This window comes from Lactuca serriola, chromosome 8 (assembly GCF_051521515.1).
Source record: "Lactuca serriola cultivar US96UC23 chromosome 8, Lser_US96UC23_V15, whole genome shotgun sequence".
Classification (NCBI taxonomy): domain Eukaryota; kingdom Viridiplantae; phylum Streptophyta; class Magnoliopsida; order Asterales; family Asteraceae; genus Lactuca; species Lactuca serriola.
Window position 1 is genome coordinate 110,087,783 of NC_136415.1, and position 22,873 is coordinate 110,110,655.

At 36.2% G+C, this 22,873-nt stretch overlaps 2 protein-coding genes across 3 annotated transcripts; one reads left to right on the forward strand and one right to left on the reverse strand.

The window, feature by feature from the left end:
* Positions 1-6,351: 6,351 nt before the first annotated feature.
* On the reverse strand, positions 6,352-7,164 carry LOC145067271 (uncharacterized). The gene has a single exon (XM_079014451.1). The coding sequence runs from the start codon at positions 7,162-7,164 to the stop codon at positions 6,352-6,354; it is 813 nt and encodes a 270-aa protein (XP_078870577.1).
* A 6,231-nt stretch (positions 7,165-13,395) lies between these two features.
* On the forward strand, positions 13,396-19,010 carry PHS2 (alpha-glucan phosphorylase 2). Of its 2 annotated transcripts, XM_079012569.1 has the most exons (17): positions 13,407-13,539; positions 13,625-13,705; positions 14,726-14,970; positions 15,138-15,317; positions 15,425-15,601; positions 15,684-15,769; positions 15,845-16,034; positions 16,249-16,341; positions 16,430-16,611; positions 16,705-16,822; positions 16,912-17,040; positions 17,162-17,380; positions 17,491-17,694; positions 17,793-17,951; positions 18,025-18,288; positions 18,374-18,564; positions 18,656-19,010. In XM_079012569.1, the coding sequence occupies exons 3-17, from the start codon at positions 14,761-14,763 to the stop codon at positions 18,780-18,782; spliced, it is 2,529 nt and encodes an 842-aa protein (XP_078868695.1). In that variant the 5' UTR covers positions 13,407-13,539; positions 13,625-13,705; positions 14,726-14,760; the 3' UTR covers positions 18,783-19,010. The 2 variants fall into 2 exon arrangements, with proteins under 2 accessions (XP_078868696.1, XP_078868695.1); XM_079012570.1 differs by lacking the exon at positions 13,625-13,705 and having other exon boundaries at positions 13,396-13,539.
* Positions 19,011-22,873: the final 3,863 nt, after the last annotated feature.

Consider the following 22,873-nt stretch of genomic DNA (forward strand, 5'->3'; position numbering starts at 1 on the left):
CCAAATTAACATGTAAGTGGGTCGCAAGGCCTAATAAACATGTCATGGAAAACATTGGGCTCAATATACACTTAAATGGGCCCTTAGGGCCCAACGGCCAAGTAACGTGAATATTAGGTCCAATAAATAGTTATCGACGTATTTCGTTCATGTGTTTTGTTTCGTTGTTTGTTTTAGCTCGAGGTTTACTAGCTTGATGATAAGAAGCTTTCTTTTTGTAAAAATGACATTTTTGGCCAATAATCCTACAAATTTTAAATTAAGGCCCAAAGTTTTGTAAAAATGACATTTTAGTCCATAATTTATAAAAATTTGCAATTTTGTCCCAAATGTTTAGAAATTCACAAATTTAATCCAAAATTTTATATTTTGACATTTATGGCCTAGTTTTGCAGAAAATTGCATTTTCAGCCTCTTGTTTGTAAAAGTTGTCACTTTCGGCCCAATCTTAGATAAAAGTTACGTTTTTGGTCCCATTTAGGAATAAATGTTATTTTTACCCCAAAATTTGGTTTATTTACATTTATGATTGAAACTTTGGCCAATTTACATTTTTAATCCCCAAAACCTCATTTTTTCGCAATTTTGGGCCTAAAACTGTGAGGCCCAAAAATTTGGCCCATTAAGCTAAAATTTACATTTTTGGCCTTTTGGAAAGTAAGTTTATCATAAAAATCCCTTTTTATACAAGTAGGACCTGTTTGGTCCCTATAAAAACATAAATGTCACTTTTTGTCATTGTCTTTTGTTTTCTTGACAATTTTTGACCTTTAACAAGGTTTTTGTTGAAATCTTTTGTATCTTAAACATGTAATCACTTTTGGCTTGATAATGTGATGTATATAATGTCATAATTCATAGATCTTTGCTCAATATTACTTAAAATTTCGAGATTTGCTAAGATCTAATGCATTTTTACCAAATAAACTAAGAATTCACATAAAACATACATATAACACATAGATCTACACATTTTACTTGCATTCTCCCCCAAAAATCATATGAAAACCTAAAACAAGGGGGTATGAACTCACCTTTGCTTGATGTTTCGGTTTTTGAAGAAGAATGGAAAGAAATGAAGTGATTTTCGGCCCTAGCAAATTCCCTTGAGTAGTTTTCGAACTTAGGTGATTCTAATGAGTTAGAACATGAAAGGAGGTTATGTAAGAAAAGATTTTTAGCATTAAGATGGATAATATGTGTTTATATATAATAAACACTTACCAAGAAGTTGAAACCTTGAAGATTACTCTTGGAGCACAAGCAAAACCTTGAGATCTTTGATGAAAGAAGAGGATGATTTTAGAGATGTTTTGGAGAGAATTTTTGAGTGTGTGTGTGTGTGTTTTTGGCTCTCGGCCGAGAGTAGAGGAAGAGAGGGGAGAGAGGTAGTGAGGTGACTTGTATGGGAATATGAGAGACTATGCCTTGATACATGGTGAGTATTATGGAGGTGGCACCTCCAAAGTCAACTCTCCCCCCCCCCACCACCACCATTTCATTTTTTTTGTTAAATGGTGTTGGGCCGAGAGTTTGGGCCAAGAAGGGTAGGGATGGAATAGTTTGAGCCCATTAACATCTAGCTAGGATTTTTGGAACCTAAACATAAAATTTTCGTCCCATTAGGCTCATTAGATAGCTCATGGCCCATTTTGAAAGAAAAAGGGAGTTTGTGGCCCATTAGGGCAAATTAATTCATTAAGGGCACATAAGGCCCATTAAGGGTAAACTAATTTTTTTTGGACCCAAAATGGCCCAAAAGGCTAAGTTTTATGGAAGTGGGTCCAATTAGACTCCAAATAAGGTTTCTAAGCCCAAAATGGTTGAATTGGATGCTTATTTGTCCATTAGGCCCAATAAAGAAATCCTAGTCCAATATGGACTTAAACCATGGTTCTTAAGGCTTCAAACTCTTTGATGAACATAAATGGTGAATCTAAATGAGCATTGAGTGAGATTTACTTAGAGTATATGTTTTACAATAGTTGAATGGTTACACAGGAATAAAATTTCCTAGCTAAGATGTTAGTTGTGACATCATCCCCGGACCCAGGGGCGTTGCCCCCGGACCCCCCAACTAGTCGTCGAACATGCTTCTAGTTCGATCTTATACATGCATGCATTCTGCACAACCCCGTACATATATTAGAATACAAACTATGAAGCCTTTTAGCTCACATGTTAGATACAGTTACTTGTTACTTAAAATGACATAGTGAAACTAAAATCACCAACAACAACGAGCAACCACGGAGGGTCGGGATAGAGTGCACGACCGTTGTTCGTGACCACGTCGACCACGACGAGCCTCGTGTTCGGTATACCGGAAGGTCTTATGAGACTAGGGAGGTTATTAACAAGGTAAGTGGTCATTCATTGATAATTGAAAAATAATTAGTTTTCGAGGTATGTATAAGTTTCAAATATATTTATTTTTAATGAATAACTCGGTCAAATATCATAAATAGTCGTTTATTTTGCAACATAAAATTTGTGAAATCAAATTTTAGACTTACAAATTTTTAAGGTTGGGTTTAGTTACGGAAAAACAATTTTCATTTTCCGGTTTTCGTTTTCCCTTTTCATTTTTCATTGGAAAATTTAGAAAACGTGTTTAGTTAAAACTTATTCATTTTTCATTTTCAGTTTTATAAAATTAGAAAACATGTTTAGAAAACAGAAAATTTTCATTTTTCGTGAAAATTAAAAAAAAATAGATGAATTAAATGCGTTTTCAAAATTCTCATTTTTCTTGGAAAATTTTCTCAGAAAACGGTCTATTTTTCCGCAACTAAACGCACCCTAAGTTTTTGAAAAGTCTCATTCGTATTAAATGACGAAAGCTTTGTTTATTCCTAAATAGAATGATTTTTTTTAATTAATATATAGTTTTAGTTTTTTGATAGGTTCTAAATCTATTTGGGATTAGATTCATTCGTCTTTCAACAAATCAATAAAGAATTACAAATAATAAAATAAAATAAAATAAGAAAAGAAACCTCCCAATGGTTTTAGCTTTATGCGTGTGTTTGTTTTTGATAAATTGGTATTTTCCCCTTGACGTGGTTTTCATTACTCAAAAGAATATATACAAATACAAGTATTGGGCTACAACAACTACATGGGCTAAACTAATACAAATGGGCTACACATAATAATACATATACACTAATACACCCCCGCAGCTTGAGCAGGAGGTCAAGGCAAAATGCTCAAACTGGATCTGAAATCCGTGAAGAGAGATGATGGAAATCCCTTGGTGAAGATGCCGGCGTACTATAGAGATGAAGGGACATGTAGAACACGGATTTGACCTGTAGCAACCTTGTCTCGAACAAAATGGATATCCATCTCTATATGCTTGGTGCGTTGGTGCCGAACATGATTGGATGATAAGTACACATCACTAACGTTGTCACAGTAGACAATGGTTGCTTTAGCAAGCGGAGATTGAAGTTCTCGTAGTAGATTGTGTAGCCAGCAGGTTTCAGCTACAACATTGGCGACACCTCTGTATTCAGCTTCTGCACTTGAACGAGAGACGGTCGGTTGGCATTTTGAGGACCATGACAGAAGATTGTCACCAAGTGGAGCGTCTAGTGGACGGGCACCCTCCCCAGTCTGCATCAGAGTACGCAATGAGGCCCGTAGTTGAGGATGGGTGTAGCTGGAGTCCATAATCAAGGGTACCACGTACATAACGTAGAATACGCTTTAATGCATGAAGGTGTGGTTCCCTGGGGTCGTGCATGAAGAGGCAAATCTATTGCACGGCATAAGAGAGGTCCGGAAGGGTGAATGTGAGGTATTGAAGACCACCCGCCAAGTTGCGATATAAAGAAGGGTCCAAAACTGGAGGGCCTGAAGGATCCAGTTTGGACTGAGTATCAGCGGGTGTGCGAGAAGGGTTGCAGTTAGTCATGTTGGCTCTCTCAAGAAGTTCCATAGCATATGTGCGTTGAGAGAGGAATATACCCTTGTTGTCACGAGTGGCTGCAATACCCAAAAAAATATGATAAGTCTCCTAGATCCTTCATGGAAAACTCAGATGCTAGAAGAGAAATGATGCGCTGCATGAGATCTGTGGTGGAAGCTGTGAGGAGAATGTCATCCACATATAGTAGCAAATATGCTACTTCAGTGCCCCTGCAAAAAATAAACAAATAAGAGTCGCAACGGCTGTGTGTGAAGCCGATGTTAGTGATGTAAGAAGCAAAGCGTTGAAACCATGCATGAGGTGCTTGTTTTAAAACATAAAGAGACTTCTGAAGGTGGCACACATAGTCAGGATGAGTAGAGTCCCGAAATCCTGGTGGCTGGTGCATGTAGACAGTCTCATGGAGATGGCCGTGTAAAAATGCATTTTTGACATCGAGCTGGTGGATAGGCCATTGTCGAGAGATAGCAATGCTCAAAACAGTCCGAATGGAAGTCGGTTTAACTACCGGGCTAAAGGTCTCCTCACAATCAATCACGGGTTGTTGACTTTTTCCATTCGCTACCAATCTCACTTTATAGCATTCAAGGGAGCCATCCGCCTTATGTTTCTTCCTGTATAACCACATAGAGCGAACAATATTGGCTCCTTGGGGCCTCGGAACAAGAGTCCACGTCTTATTATCAATAAGAGCTCGAAATTCATCTTGCATGGCAATAGACCAATTAGGGTCTTGAAGGGCTTGGAGGTGAGATTTAGGCATGGGAGATTCGGTAGTGGTGTGTAGATTTAGGCGTTGGATGGGTTTAGAAATGTTGGAAAAAATGTCACGATATGAAGGAGGAATGTCAGAAGGAGATGTATCAAGGAAAGAGTATGAGGGTGGATGATTTGGAGAAAAGGATTTAAAAGGAAAGATTGTTTCCTTGAAGACCACATGGCGAGATATAATAATATTTCGAGTAGTAAGGTCAAAACATCTAAACCCACGGTGATTTGAAGGGTAACCAAGGAAGATGCTAGGGGTGGATCTTGGAGCAAGTTTGTAAGGAGTTGGAATATGTGGATAACAAAGACAACCAAAGATACGAAGATGAGAGAATTGTGGAGGTTTTTGGTATAATTTGGTGAAGGGAATGTCATTATTTATGGAGGATGAGGGTGTGATGTTGAGAAGGTGGGTGGCCATGTGGAGCCCTTCAACCCAAAACGTGGGTGGAAGATGAACTTGGAATAATAAGGTACGAATTATGTTGTTTATAGTTCGAATCATACGTTCTGACTTTCCATTTTGTTGGGAAGTGCGAGGGCATGAGAAACGAAAGGAGATCCCATGTTGATCAAAAAAAATTGTGAAAGTGTAAAAATTTACCAAAAACATCATATTTATATCGTAAACAGTAAACCCATAAAAAATGGGAGAAATGATCAAGAAAAATAATATAGTACTTTATGCCGCTGGTGCTTGGAATCGGAGATTCCCACAAATCATAATGTATAATGTCAAAACAAGTAGAAACATTCGAGTTTGATTTAACAAAAGGTAATCTAATGTGTTTTCCAAGCTGACACGCAAGACAATTGATATGAGACGAAGTCTTATTACATGAAATAAAATGACTGGAAACCAATTTATTGAAAACACTAGCGCCCGGGTGGCCAAGGCGTTGATGCCATAAAGATGAGCTGTCGACGAAGAGGGCAACATAAGACTTGAGAGACGAAGGAACAAGATATAAATCGCCATAACTGTCACACCTAAGCAGGACCTGATGGGTTGCCAAATCCTTCACAGAAAATCCAAATGGGTCAAATTCAATAGAAACTATATTATCAGACGTAAAACGACACACAAAGATTAAGTTTTTGATAATATTGGGTGTGACAAGGATGTTATGAAGATGTAAGGGTCTATGAGGAGTGTGTAATTTAGACTGGCCAGAGTGAGTAACAGGAATAGATTGTCTATTGCCAACAAAAACGGAATTTATATTGCAATTATTTGTAACAGACGAGAGACTACCTGTATCGGAGGTGAGGTGTGAAGTTGCTCCCGTATCCATGTACCGGTTTGCATCGATTCCATCATTCAGCGACATGGAGTTGAAAGCTTGAGTTAAATCAGTCGGTTGATCTTGTGCCATTGGAGGGAACCATTGCCACGGAGGTTGAAGGGTAGGAGAGATCGAGGTATGGAGAGCGTGGGCAGCGACATGTCCAGGTGCAGTAGCAGCAGAAGAGGGTGATGGTGGAGGGCCAAGGATGCTTGATTGTTGAGTAGTTGGTGGAGTTGTGGCAGAGAAGCGACGAGGCTGTTGAGGACCGAGGCTGCTAGGTGGGTATCCGGGCTAGAATGGGGGGTAACTCCATGGGAAGGGATGCCAAGGCAGTTGGTATGGCTACCAAGGCAGCTGCTATGACTGATGACTTGCAGAAGACGCAGCAGGAGGCTGGCGGCGTTGCTGCTGCTCGGTGTTGTGGCTGCCATGGCATCGCTGCTGGCTGGGGCGGCGATTTCCACGGGATGAGGTGGAGCTGTTGCGGTTGTTTTTACTAGCAAGTAGAATAGATGGGGATGATGGGTGGTCCGAGTGGGATGCTTGAGGAGGGCGAGAATTCTTGAACCTTTGTTCTTCAACCAAAAGTTTTGAGCGAGCTTGAAGAAAAGTGGGTAGAGGATCTCGGTGGCGTAGGAGGGTGGCAATGTGTTCATATTGAGGAGAGAGGCCATTGAGAAGACGAGCAACGAGTGTTTTCTCGGGTATAGGGTTGTCAATATTCGCCAAGAGATCTGATATGGATTTCATTCGTTGGCAATATTGAGCAATGAAAAGATCGCCTAGAGTCATGCTTCTTAGTTCACTGTCAAGTTCAATTGCTCTGGCGTCCTTGTTATCCCGGAAGAGATTTTCAAGACTTAGCCAAACCGTGTGGGATGTGGAGTTCTTTGTGAGAATCATGTTGAGAAGGGATTGTGTGAGGGTGCCATAGAGCCACGTTTTAACCACAGAATCAAGAGTGAACCATTCTTCATCTTTGTCAGAAGTGGGTTTGGAATCACCTGTAAGAAAATCACGAACACCAAAGCCACGACAATGGGTTTCAAATAATTCTCGGCATGCATCATAATTGGGTTCATTGAGATCAAGAATTATAGGAACATAAGTCTTGATATTGAGAGCACCATAGGGTTTCTGATTTTTGGGATTGGAGGTTTCACCAACCATTGTTGAGATTGAGAAGAAGATGGGGAAGTAGATGGAGGGTGGGTTGGTCGGCGGCTAGGTTTAGGCCCGACAACAGTAGGATCGAGAGGAAGATGGAGAAGAAGGAAAGTAGGTTTTCTGGGAACTAGTCTCTGATACCATGACAGATTGGTATTTTCCCCTTGACGTGATTTTCATTACTCAAAAGAATATATACAAATACAAGTATTGGGCTACAACAACTACATGGGCTAAACTAATACAAATGGGCTACACATAATAATACATATACACTAATAGTTTTGTGACTTAGGCTCGAGGGAGTGGTCTTGTCATCCCTCTCGCTACAACCCTTGCCATAAGTTTCTACACCACCCCTTAAGCCTCGTTAGGAGACTCGCTAACGATGACTCGTTACACCCACAACGAGAAGAGAGATGAGAGAGTTGAGGAAATTTGGCTTTGATTGGGCCTTTTTCTTTTGTTTTTTTAATCCAAGCCCTTGATTGGTTCTTTTTTATTTGTTTTTTTTTATTTTTTATTTTCTAAATCCAAGTGTATATGTGATTAAGATAAAAGCTTAGGTGGAAAGTAAAAATATATTGTAGCAATGTGCTTAGCATGTGTTAGGAGCGTTACCATTCTCTCTAGCCTTACATCTAGTATTAGCGGGAAAAAAAATTCAATATAACTCTTACAATATACACAATAAAAGGGTTCATTGTTGTCTCGACGTCATTATTGACAATCGAAGAGAGCTTGACCAACATGTAATTATCCCTTAGAACCTTTGTTGGGTGTGTGATTTAGGTAAATTTCAATCTGCTTCTTTTTTGTATTCTTTCATACATCCAAAACTACCCGTCAGCGTCACTTCTCTTTATTCAATACCAACTAAAAATTTGTCAAGTGATAATAGCCACCAAAACCATCGTCTCATCTTCCAAGATTCAACAATCTACATAAGCCCCATACAACTTTTGATGCAAACAATAAATTTATATTTTTTTCATAATCATATTCTAAAGATTCGGACAATCATTTCTCTACTTAGTCAATTTGAATTTTATCACAATGGGATCTAAATTTATTGAATCGATAAAAATTACTTATAGAATCTATTTTTTGAATTTGATTATTTTTACCAAAATTTAAAATAAATAAAAAAAGGTGTCAAAATACTCTATAACTATTTGTTTTTATGTTACTCTTCCACAATGAAAACTTCATTTTTTAATCTTTTGAAAAGTTATGATATTAGGTTAAAAAGGTAATTTGGCTTCTATCTAAAGAGTTCCAAATGAGTAAGTAGAATGTAATTTATCAAAAAAAAATTTATTTAAATCAATAATTGTTTTCACTTTAATCTATCCAAACTCTTAAAAGTTCTTATTATCAACACCAAATTGCAATAACTTATTAAGAACTTTCAATAAGGAATCTCAAACATACTTATAGTCGTGTAGCATCCTGATGGATTCCCACATCGCCATGGATAACCTCACTCCAACTTCGAGCCTATATAGTTGAGATCAAACCTAAATATAACATGGTTTAGCCTGGAACACGGCAAAGGCGTCAAAACATCTACCCACATACTTGGCGCCCATGTCTTTACTACTAGATAGTGCACCTCCACAAACTTAATATTAAACAAAACATTTGAAAAAAAGAGTTAATGCATGCATCATGAACAACACAAACACTGTGTCTCCTCGTAAACATTATATAAACCTTCTCTATAAGAGGCATCAGTAGGACAATTCACTCCTAAATTCCATCTATCGCTCTTAAACATTCTCTTAAGTACTCACCCTAATTTAGGCATCGGAGCTTAATCCCAAGACACATCCTTTGTTTATGATGGCATGAGGCTATCTTTGCAATCGACATGTCTTGGATCCACAAGTTTACTTTAAGAAGATCCCACATTCTCTATATGTCGTCCATATCCATCTCCCTCCATGATTTGGTTGCATCATTGGCCCCATACGTAGGACTGAAGCCCATGCCTAACATTCACCCAAAAAAATTGGTTCTTCTAATCTTTAATTGATGGACACATATTGTCAACACAAACGGTCTGCATTTATGTTTATGTTGAGAGAAGTAAACCACTTATCGGTTGGGGAAATGCGATAAAAATATCAAAACAAGTCAAAGCTTCGACGTGATACCCAATTTCATATATATATATATATATATATATATATATATATATATATATATATATATATATATATATATATATATATAGTATAATGTGGTTAGGTACCTAAGCTTATATAAAGTTGTTATATATATATATATATATATATATATATAGAGAGAGAGAGAGAGAGAGAGAGAGAGGTTCAAATGTTTTTACTATCTATTGTGTGCCTGTATCATTGATTCTGGACCAATCATTTTAGTTATTTTAAGAAAATAATTAATGCTTATTAAATGCTGAAGATGTAATTAATACCTATTATATCTTCAACATGTAATATGCATTAATTATTTTTTTAAAATAACTAAAATGATTGGTCCAGAATCAGTCATACATGCACACAATAGATAATGAAAACAAAATAACCTAACCCTATATATATATATATATATATATATATATATATATATATATATATATATATATATATATATATATATATATATATATATATATAATTTCTCAATTCAGGCATATTAAAAATAAATTGATAACCAAAGTTCGATACGGTTTGGTTATCGATTACTTTTTTATGTAAAAAACCAATCTACTTGATCCGAATCAATTGAAACCCGAAAACATACCCTATAAACACCCTTAGATCAAATATCATTAACTGCTAGATAACATTAGCATTAGCATTGGGAAAGACACGACGTTACAAATACACATTGACAATGGTAACCATAGACCCACCTCTAGCACCTTCATATGTATGCCCGTTTTCCAAGGAGGCGTCATGGGAATATCATCCTGAACTATCAGAAACTCGATGTCGTCATCATCCAATATACCATATTGATGACAAATATAAATTAATTTGCTCTCCATAAACAATGGAAGCAACTATAGAAATACAATGGTCATTTGTTACAATCAACAATACAGAAAGCTTAGAAACAAAACAAATTGGGTTGTGATGAATTGATAAAACATGTGGAAGATATGGTGAACAATTTATTCACGTGTGTTCAAATCTTACACTCATTTATGGCCATGAAGATTCACATGCATGGAGTCCATGGCATGAAGCATAACCTTATGCTTGTAGCGGATGGTTAGTTGGTTCAAAAACCCTCGTTAGGGAAGTTCCATTTTTTCAAAAAAAAAAAAAACTTAGAAACAAAGGAAAAATTCAAAACTAGGGAAGAAAACAGTTATAAATGGTGAAAAATACAAAAAACCTCCTTGAAAAATAACCAGGGCAATGATAACCTCATGTATGATAAGTGACAAACCGCCACTCGCATGGTTACCACAACGGAGACAAGACCGAAAGTGGTTGGTTAGTCAGAAAAAATCATCATCAAGCATGCATGGGGGAACACTACCCGATCACAATAAGTCTATAACCACATATTCAAAGAATTTGTTACGCTTACCGATATAGGCTTAGTAGTGTACCATCCTCATGGATTCCTACCACGGTGACAACCTCACTCCAACTTCGAGCATACATAACTGAGGCCGCACCTAAACATAACATGGGTGACAAAGCATCTCGCGACATACTTGGTGCCCACAATTATGCCAGTAGATCGTGTGCCTTCCATAAATTAGGGATGAATAATGGGTTGGACCCGAACCGAACCGGTCTGAAAACCCGAAACCTGAAATTCTTAAATTACTTTGACCGAAAACTGGACCGGTTTAAGGTGTGCGGGTTCCGGTTCCGGTATGCCCGTCCGGGTCTTAAACCGGGTTTCGATTCTTGGACTGAATTGGAGCTTTTGTTGGACCATTTATTGGGTTTTATATAACTTGCTGGACCATACGAGACCTTTGTCAATTGTTATTTTTTTAATTTGTTTGATACTTTTTCATATGTTTCTAAAATAACTAAAGGTCCAATATGTGTACGTAAAATAATTATATTTTCAACCGATTACCAATTAAAAAGGACCGGATGTTATCGGGGTGGACGTAGGATTTCACAGTAAGGGTGTTACGAGAAAGTCTGGGGTTGCACAAGAGTATAAAAAATAAAATTTTCAAAAAACTTTCTACCGCGTCCGGAAAATTTAGAGGTTGTCGGTGCCATCATGGACCTACCCTAAAACCGCCCTCGGATGTTATAACTTATAACCGAATACCAAGACTTAGTTAAGTCCTTAACTAATAAAATGGTTGAAAAAAAAACCTTACTATGAGTAGGTTGAAGCCTTCAAACTTGAGATGCTTTAAAGTTCCATATTTTTGCAATATCGAATATAAATTGTTAGCGTATATTCAGAATATATCTACTTTCCTTGTAGATGTATTGTAATTAGCCTTTTCCTAAGTTAGCTTACTGTTTAGTTTATGTACTTTAGTTTAGATCTCATTGTAATAACACAAAATAATAAAATATACAATTCGATCTTTTGTATATCAAAAGCTTTCATAAATTTTGACTTAAAATGATGTACACTTATTTTTTTACAATAATGGACACATTAGATATTTAAATCGGTTAATTCTTTTTTATACCCAGATTACTATAGAACAGTGAAAAAAGTTGTAAGGTTTGTATGTCGATCAAAAGAAGAGTAAGAAAAGTTATCAATAGTAGAAAAGTTATAAGGTTTGTACGTCGATCACAAAAAAATTGAAACCGGTCCGATCCGGATAAAATCGCAAATTCTAGATACGGTCCGGTCCTAATCTGAAGATTGAATTTTGTTAAAAATTGAAATCGGAAACCGGCCTGGATAGATGTATTTTCGGTTTAGTCCGGGTCCAACCCTAGTTACCTTGTAAAATGTGGTTAGGAACAAGTTTCCTCCTCACATCCCGCATACTCGTAGTAGATCGATTAATGATTAAGAAAATTGCATGTAATTTTTTAAATATCATTGCTCGTACCAATTTGACTTATATTTTATAGTTTCGATCAACCAAACAAATAATCTGTATGACTTTTGGTAACTATTTATTATCATTTTTTTTTGTTACTATGATAACCAAGTAATTCATGTGGTCCACGCCAACATCAATTTTTACACAGTGATGATTTGAGATTTAAACAACGCAAAATTTGAATCTTCCAAGTATTAATATTGGGTAATGAAAATTAAGTTTAAGAAAAAACCATGTATTTTTGCCATCAATTAAGTATATTACATTCTTGGGGAGGGATCAGTGGATCATGTGATTGAGAAACAAGCAAAAAGTAGTAATGGAGTCCACGCCATGTCCCCGGGCCGGCTCTTCCGTGAACACAACACACGGCGAGCCCGTGATAAGATGGTTTTGTTTGCACCAACACCCCCTCGTTGTTTATGAAATTAACAAATTTAACCTTCAATTTCACGATACACAAATCTTTCACGAAAGAAAGACCATATCACTAGAAGTTTCCATTCCTTTTCAATTTTATTAGCATGATTACAAAGCATATATAAATTAATTTGCATAAATAATATTTATTTGAAAGTTAGTATCAGGGGGCGCGGACGCGCGGTTCCACTATGGTGATCATAGTGACATCGACAACTCATGTTTTTTTAAAGACAGTGTAAAAAAAATTTTAATTTTTTCGTTTTTTCTATTATTGTGTCACTACGTAAAAAAAAATATGTTGCCGACAACACCTACTATCAAATTTTACGTCTATCTATGGTTAGCATATTATTTAAAACATGACGTTATATTATTATGTTATAGAGTATTTTGAACATATAAATAATAGTTAATTTATTTAATATACTCCATGCTATATTCTTCTAATAGTCGGTTTGAAAAGCACTCTTCAAACAATGAAAGATGCTACTCTTACATCGTATATGACATGTTGTCTCGAGTCATGGCAGCTTGTTGTAACAAACTCTAAAGTTTAAGAGGATAAATGGGTAATTGGGTACCGTATTTGTGAAAACATTAGGGGTATAATGATCATTTACGGAATCTCAAGGGCTTAAAATGAAAATCTCAAAAACCTTATGCGAACTCGGATCTCTATGCTCTTCAATCTTGTTATGCGCGCTTTCACTTTCCTTACAACGAACTCCCACGTGTCATCCCACACGTGCCACGCGAAATATCACATATTTATAATTTCTCAGCTCACTCAAAATATCATCGTCGTCTTCACTTTCGACCACCACACAATCATACGTGACCTCACCGACCTCCGTTACTTATCTTCTCTCTTTCTCTTTCACACACACATTACACATTGCAGAAGACTAAGCATATCCCATCGGGTACTTTTCTGAAATCGCTTTTTGGAACTTTCCATCAAAATATCTGTTTGATTTTTGCTATTAATAGACTTGTCTGTCAGTATAGTTTCAAATTTGAGACTACATTGCAATCCCTGAGAGGCTTTTGCTTTTTTCTGTAAGTGTATTCGAAGGTTGATTACACTGTGTAAGTGCTTTTGACCCTAACTCCGAGTTATAATTATCTAGTTTGTTTTTGTTAGTTCTGTTAGTGATTGACTAAATTTGCTATATTTCTATATCATTTTTCCAAATTGATTTCGCTTGTGTTTGGGTTTGTCATATGTATCTCCCAGCGGTTTATGAAAATCTCAACAATATTTGTTTCGGATGTGCCCCAAAAATTGCTAGCATTCGTATATTTTTTTTTTATTTTTTTTTGTGAAATTCGGAGTTAATATTTTTATATACCCACAATCATTGTATGCTAATCGCTTTTTTAGTTAACGAAAGGTATTTCAGGCTTTTTATTGAACTATCAACGTCATATTGAGTGAAACCTGCAATTCTAGTGTGATGAGGTGTATCATTTTTGACTTATGGTAAACATAGACTTCTGTGGTGTTTAGAATTTTAGATGCGGGTTCAAATTCAGTTGAGTGTGTCAAGAAAAAAGATTACGATTATGATTTTTGGCTTATCGAATGTTATAAGTTCTATTAATTGATTACTAACTATCATTTGATTACCAGATTTGGAGACTAGTGTACAATTACCTAACTATCTATCAACTTCTGTCAATTGATTATATGATTGACTCTAATATTTGCAATAAATCATTTGAAAAGATCACATCCAAACACCCCTCTCATGTATGTGCACGAAAGTTCATGAACAATGGTTATGTTTGACTGAATGGCTGCCTTTCTCTTTCTACATTCTTGTCTGTAATATAACTTACCAAGTTAACATCTTAGTAGATCATTCATTATCTTTGTAGTTGTTGCTATTTGCTTTATCATACCTTATAGGGAAAAGATCCAACATATATATTCCATCATATCATTGTTACAAACTCAATTAGTACACAACTTTTTTGAAGCATCAAGGACCACGAATTTCCATGATTCTATTACTTTATTGTCATACAGATATCTCTTTTCCAGTATCTTCAATCAAGTCTCATTTGTTCATCCCTAATTCCCCTCTTTCCCCAACAACTTTGCAGTATATACAGTAGAATAGTCTCTGGAAGTTCCAGGGATGGAGACTACCACAAAGTCCAATGGTTCTTTCAATAAGACCCCTGATAAGATCCCTGTTGCTGCTCATCCCCTAGCAGAAGATCCAACAGATATTGCATCCAATATCAAGTATCATTCTCAATACAGTCCACATTTTTCTCCTATCAAATTTGAGCCTGAGCAAGCATACTATGCAGCTGCAGAAAGTGTTCGTGATCGCCTGATACAAGTAAAAATATTCATCCTTGAAGTTGTTATCATATCATAAGTCATAACACGTTCATAATCATACATGTTGCATCTTTTTTTTATTTGATCTTATGAATGTTCCCAAAAAACATGTTTATCTATCTTCTAACCTAACCATGCTTCCTTTTTTGTTCACTGCTTCTTCAGCAATGGAATGAGACCTATCTTCATTATCACAAAGTTGATCCAAAGCAAACATACTATTTATCCATGGAGTTTCTTCAAGGGCGAGCATTGACTAATGCCATTGGGAATCTTGATATTCAAGATGCATATTCCAGTGCTTTGAACAAACTGGGACATGAACTTGAAGAAATCACTGAGCAGGTAATCCTTTAAAATCTTTCTAACATGATTAATCTGTTCTTTTTTTTTTTTTTTTTTTTTTTTTTTTTTTTTTTTTTTTTTAAACTATTTCACCATAACAATTGTAGGAGAAAGATATGGCACTTGGGAATGGTGGTTTAGGGAGACTTGCATCTTGCTTTTTGGACTCCATGGCAACTTTAAACCTACCAGCATGGGGGTATGGTTTAAGGTACAGGTATGGCCTCTTCAAACAGAGCATTTCTAAATCAGGGCAAGAAGAAATGGCAGAAGATTGGCTCGAGGTCCGGACCCCACCCCACCTCATATTTCCCTTTTACTTATTTCTCTACAATTAATCATTTCTAATTTTCTTTATTATTTCAGAAGTTTAGTCCTTGGGAAGTTGTCAGGCATGATGTTGTGTTTCCTGTCAGATTCTTTGGTCGTGTTGAAGTCCTCCCCACAGGATCGTAAGCATAACTACAAATATCTTGATTTGACTTTGACTTTGACTTTGACTTTGAATTTGGCTAAATATGTTGCAGCCGAAAATGGGTTGATGGAGAAGTTCTACAAGCCCTAGCATATGACATCCCAATTCCTGGATACAAAACTAAAAACACAAATAGTCTTCGCCTTTGGGAAGCCAAAGCAAGTGCTCAGGACTTCAATTTGTTTCAGTTTAATGATGGGCAATATCAGTCTGCTGCTGAGCTACATGCTAGAGCTCAACAGGTTGGTTGTTTTTTTACCTATAATAGCAATGTACTTACATTTTGTTGCCAATAAAGTATGTTGCCTATATAAGTAAAAAGAGTAAAGTATGTTGCTCTTTTTATGTAATTTGCGTAAAACCTAATCACATTTTGAATCATATTTTCCCAACTCGATAGAAATTTTGTCTTTTTAGCATGGAAATACTATAACTAAATTTTTTTTTTATCTCCAGATTTGTGCTGTTCTTTATCCTGGAGATGCTACAGAAGAAGGAAAACTGCTTAGACTAAAGCAACAATTTTTCCTATGCAGTGCATCACTGCAGGTTTGACAATGTTTTTATTTTGCATTTGTGACAATTGATGATTTATAAGTATTAAAGATAATAGAGTTTGAATGTTAATGTTTTTTAGGACATTATTTCAAGATTCAAGGAAAGAAAAGAAGGAACGAAACGTGAGTGGTCAGAGTTTCCTACAAAGGTTGCAGTGCAACTGAATGACACACATCCTACTCTTGCAATACCAGAACTTATGAGATTGTTGATGGATGAAGAAGGGCTAGGGTGGGATGAAGCCTGGGATGTGACTTCAAGGTGCTTTTATAAATTTTATAAAAAAAAAAACATGTTACTTTTTGCTTTTGGCCTTAAATAATAACAAAGAGGTTGCTGATGAGTGTTGACCAGGTCAATTGCTTATACAAATCACACTGTTCTTCCTGAGGCATTGGAGAAATGGTCACAAGTTGTGATGTCAAAGCTTCTTCCTCGCCACATGGAAATTATAGAAGAAATCGACAAACGGGTATTTAGTTTTAAATATCTTTTTTTCTCTTGAATTCAAAAATAACATATACTTTTCAAATATAATATATGTTTGTATAATTTCTTCAGTTTATTGCAATGATAAAGTCAACACGTCCTGACCTTGAGAATAAGATTTCTGATATGCGGATTTTGGATCACAACCCAAATAAGCCGGTTGTCCGCATGGCAAACTTGTGTGTGGTTTCTGGGCATACGGTAAGTTGTTTGAATACTATAAATGTACGAAAAGCCAACTAATTTTATTTTGTGTTTTTTTTTTTGAGGGATAGTTTAGGCTCCATGAATTAATCCCATTTGTTTTTATCTATTTTAACAGGTTAATGGTGTAGCACAATTGCACAGTGACATCTTAAAAGCAGAGTTATTTGCAGATTATGTGTCAATATGGCCAAACAAATTCCAAAATAAGACCAATGGCATTACTCCTAGACGTTGGCTCAGATTTTGTAGTCCTGAACTTAGTCAGATCATAACAAAATGGTTAAAAACAGACAAGTGGGTCACCAACCTAGACCTACTTGTGGGTCTTCGGGAGGTATGCTGCTTTCATTTTCTTTCTATTTAATGTAAAAAATGACCAAAATGCCCTCTACTGTGAGCATCTACATACTTCCTGCTGATTCATATCCTCTCTCTCTCCAAAAGTTTGCCGATAATCCAGAACTTCAAGCTGAATGGGAGTCAGCCAAAATGGCCAACAAACAGAGATTAGCACAGTACATACTGAAAGTAACAGGCGAAACAATTGACCCAAATACCCTTTTCGATATTCAAGTGAAGCGCATCCATGAATATAAAAGACAGCTGTTGAATATCTTGGGTGCTGTTTATAGGTACAAGAAACTAAAGGTACCTACGTTACAGTTTACACCATCATTTCTAGTTAAATACTGAATAGATAGATTGTATCATAGAAGAAGATTCTAGAACATTCCATACTGAAACAGGAAATGAGCCCTGAAGAGCGAAAAGCCACAACACCAAGGACAATCATGATTGGAGGGAAAGCATTTGCAACATATACAAATGCTAAAAGAATAGTCAAACTTGTGGATGATGTTGGTGCTGTTGTGAACACTGATCCTGAAGTTAATGAATACTTGAAGGTAAAAATGGTTTCATATCTCATTTTTTTTTTTTTTTTTTTTTTTAGAGGAGGGTAATTTTGTATTATTGCAGGTGGTTTTTGTGCCTAATTACAATGTATCTGTGGCGGAGGTACTTATACCAGGAAGTGAGGTGTCACAACATATAAGTACAGCTGGCATGGAAGCCAGTGGGACAAGTAATATGAAATTTGCACTCAATGGATGCCTGATTATAGGAACATTAGATGGGGCTAATGTTGAAATCAGGGAGGAAGTTGGAGAGGACAATTTTTTCCTTTTTGGAGCAACAGCAGATCAAGTTCCCAAGCTCAGGAAAGACCGAGAAAATGGACTGGTGAGAATACAAAAAAAAAAAAAAACATTTGGTTTGTGTATGGTTAATTAAATATTATAATTTATTTGTTTTTCTGAATTTGCAGTTTAAACCGGATCCTCGATACGAAGAGGCTAAAGAGTTGATAAGATCAAAGGCATTTGGAAACTATGACTACAATCCGCTTCTTGATTCTCTAGAAGGGAACTCAGGGTATGGGCGTGGGGACTACTTTCTTGTTGGACATGACTTCCCAACATACATAGACATTCAAGCCAAAGTGGATGAAGCGTATAAGTAAACATCTTTCAAACCTTGTTATATATGTTTATAAAAATGACCAAAATACCCTTTACTTTACTGATTTTGTTATTGTGTTACATTACAGGGATAGGAAAAGATGGATAAAGATGTCGATTCTGAGCACAGCTGGCAGTGGGAAGTTTAGTAGTGACAGAACAATCTCTCAATATGCAAAGGAGATTTGGAAGATAGAGGCATGCCCTGTGCCATAATAATAATAATAATAATAATTGCATAGCTCCAGCCTCCACCTTAAGTGGTAACGTATTGGTATTTTAGCTACTTTTTAGAAAGTATAGTGACAAAGAAAGGTGGTTGGATATAATAAATAAGTTTCATTTCATGTTTATATTGTTTATTATGTATTATGTATTTTTCTATATTATGTAAATCAGGTACTTGGTATGCCTATAAGAGAGCGAATTTGTTTGCATTTATTACCCCCTTGATCTTTTTATTTAGAGTAAATTATATTTTATGGCATTAAAAAAATTTCTCTTGAAATTTTGGTCCATATTTGAAGTTCTTGTAAAATGACTATTTTTTTATTAACGAGTATGGTTAATTTTTGCAATTTTGTTCCAAAAAATAATCATTTTACTTGAAACAAGGACCTCAAATAAAGAGCAAAATTGCAAGAGAAAACTTTTTGGAACCAAAATTGAAGAAACCAGCTGTAGGGAATAAAAATGTAATTTACGTGGGACCAATGAACAAAAACACCAAAATTTACATGGACCAATCAAATTCACCATAGCAACTGCTAATCAATCTAAAAAATTGTTGAGATTCTGTTTGATCTTTGTCTGCCATTAGATCTATCAATATACAATAATAGCACAATTTATAACAAGCATGGATTAGACATTGAAACACACTTACTTTGAGGTGCTAATTCGTCTGTTGTAGGTAGTATCCACAAATTGGTAATGATTAAGTTAGTATACGATCTTATATTTTATTATTATTGTTAATTGCTATCCTCTCATATTTAGAGGATTTATTTACCAGATGTAGGCTAGGGCATCCTTATTTATTTCCATTGTATTTTGAATGGTTGATTGAGAAATAATTTTCAGTCTTCTTCCTCCTGTAAAATCCAATATGGTATCAGAATGGGTTTCACAAACCTAGCTCTTGATCTTGATTCAGAAAGATGGCAGGAGATGATAACCAAGACAAAAAACAAGGATGGAGACGGTTCTAGCAGTGGGATCACCTTATTACTAGGTGCGTATCTACTAAGGGCAAAAGCAGGTCCTAGGACCTACTAAATTTTCAATTTCATTTAGAATATATATAGTAGAAAAATTAGGAATTACCTTAGAAAAAATAAAGAACATACATTGAGTTTGTTTTTTTTAAATGTCTTAAAAAACCATTTTAAAAGGAGAAAAAATAAACTACTAAGGGCAATTTGTTATTTTAAATTATGGGATTGATAACAAAAAATTAACCATTCTTAATCAGCACTTTCAAAATATCAATAAATAAATAAATTGCTCTACTAAAAAAAGCCTACATGTCAAAGACTTCCACTCTCCGTTTTAGTTTTTCGTTAAACCGTACGGTTTTTTGCAGTTATATTTCAATTGGTTTTTTAAAATTTTTAATTGGTGGTGGCTGATCGGTTGAATCGGGTTGAATTGGTTGGTCCAGTTTTTTAAGGTACCCGATCCGACCCCCACAAGTGTTGTTGATTTTTTTTAATGGCTTCACTTAATTTGGGAACCACATGAATTTTTGTTCTAGATTCTTCACTGCTTATTACATTCACCCATCGGACTACCCCAAACAACTACATGTAAACAAGGTCCTTACTGACAGCAACTTCGCCGATTGGAGCCAAGAGATGACAAACTTCTTGTTTGCCAAAAACAAGATTGAGTTTGTTGATGGGACGATCAAGAAACCTGAGAAAACTTCCAAGGACTACATGCCTTGGATGTGAGTTGATGTTATGATAAAGGGTTGGTTCTTAGCCGCTATGGAGAAGAACATACCAAATAGTGTTAGATATGCAGATACAACGTCAGAGATGTGGTCAGATCTGAATGAACGCTTTGGAAAGGAAAGTACCCCTAGGGCGTACGAATTAAAACAAAAGATTGTTGCTACTCGATAAGGTGGCGCTTATGTATCAACATATTTTCCCAATTGCGATCCATATGGGACGAAGCTCAATCCATATATATATATATATATATATATATATATATATATATATATATATATATATATATATACCTTTCCTAGATGCTCTTGTAACAAGTATGAATGTGATGTTAACAAAAAAGATCCATGAACATCAAGAAAAAGACTGTCTTTATGAATTTTTGATAGGTTTGGATGTTGAATTCACGGTCATTAGAACCCAAATCTTGGCAACAAAACCAGTTCCTTCACTCAGAACAACGTATCACATGGTGGCTGAGGATGACATGAAAGGAGTTGTCTCAAATGAAAATATAAGTTCACATGAATCAATTGCATTCAAGGCCTTTCAAAGGCGGAATGGACCTCCTGGTTCCAACAAATAAAGAAGTGGAACCAAGGCTGTGAAAGAAGGAGTTGAACATTATACTGAATGCAACAAAGATGGTCATAAGTGTGAGGGTTGCTTCAAACTGATCGGGTATCCAGAATGGTGGCCCGGAATAAAAGGAAAAAGAACAAAAGGGAAGGCAAAGTGTGTCGAGATAGAGACGAGTCCCATTTCAGGTTTGACAAATGAAGACTACCAAATTTTCTTGAAGCATTTTTTGGTACAAGGTAATATCAAGGATACAAAAACCGTTGTTAACATGACTTATAAAGAAGACGAAGAAGGTGAGTGGATCCTTGATTCAGGATGCACCGAATGCATTACTTATTTATCCAACATTCTTGTTAACAAGGAAGACACACACTCTGAAGATTCTGTTGTTATTCTTAATGGGGATTCCATCCCAGTTAAAGGGAAATGGGACTACATCCTTCCAGGGGGAACAAAAGTGAATGGAGTCCTTTATATTCCAAAATTCAAATGCAATCTTCTTTCTCTTAGTTGCCTTAGTCATGATCTTCAATGTTCCATATCGGTTTTCCCTGATTTTTATGTCATACAGGGTCTATAGAAGATGAAATTGATTGGTGCGGGGAGATATTGAGGGGGACTATACCAAATGAAGACGTGTCAAGGAAGAAAGGCAATGGCTACTACCATTGAGACGTGGCATAGAAGACTTAGGCATGCATCTAAATGAAAGTGTTAAGCAGAAAAACAGATAACTAGCAAAACTATAAGCACACAAGACACAGTATTTACGTGGTTTGGCCAAGGTGACCTACGTCCACGAGCATGAGGGGAGTATTCGTTTATTTCAGAGCTCTCAAATAGAGGTTACAAGTACAATTACACAGAGATTCGCCTATCACTTTAGAATTCAAGATACAAAAGGAACTAACATTCATCCTTATTTATGCTTGAGGGATCAGACCTAAAACCCTAATGGGCCATGCCCGCCCATTGACCCATGAAAGGTGTCAACCAATCATAATCCGCCATGCAACATCTTTTGGAACATTCTTAAGCATCATCATCTTCTAGGCATACTTGGATCAACATGGCACAACAAAGGAATCAATATGGAGCATCATGTACCAAGATGTTCCATGATAGCGCAACAACTTCTTCATGGCGCAACAACTCTAGATGGCGCAACATGGATATAAATGGTGCAAGAGCATCAAGTATGGTGCACAAACATCAATCTTGAAGCAACAACATCACCATGGAGCAAAATACACATGCATATCGAAACAAGGCCATTCATGGTACAACAAGAAGCATCATGGCACAAGAGGAGAACAAGATGGTGCAAGAGGGAGTGTTGTAACGCCCGTAGATCCGTGCTAGTCAATTTAGAGATAATAGGGGTCGAAAATGATTTTTCGGCAAAAGATTATTTAGAATAAATAATCTTAACCAAGTTGTAGTATATGTTACAAGGTTTCCGTACATATAAAGAGCGCCGAAATCCGAGTTATAACGAAGAAGTTATGACCCGTCGAAGTTTCGCGACGGAACCGGCACGGCACCGGGAAGTGTAAATAGTGAATTTACGATAGAGAGAATTTTATCCTTAGTGATCTAAACAAAAGTCGTAGAAAATGTTAAACCGAGAGTGTCCATAAAAAGAACGACCAAATCCGACTTCGTATGAGGAAGTTATGATTTTTTTAAGATTTGGCATAGCGGTGCATGGTCCGAAACTCGAATTTTAGTTCGAGCGGTTTTTGGCTTACGCGAACTAAATGAGAG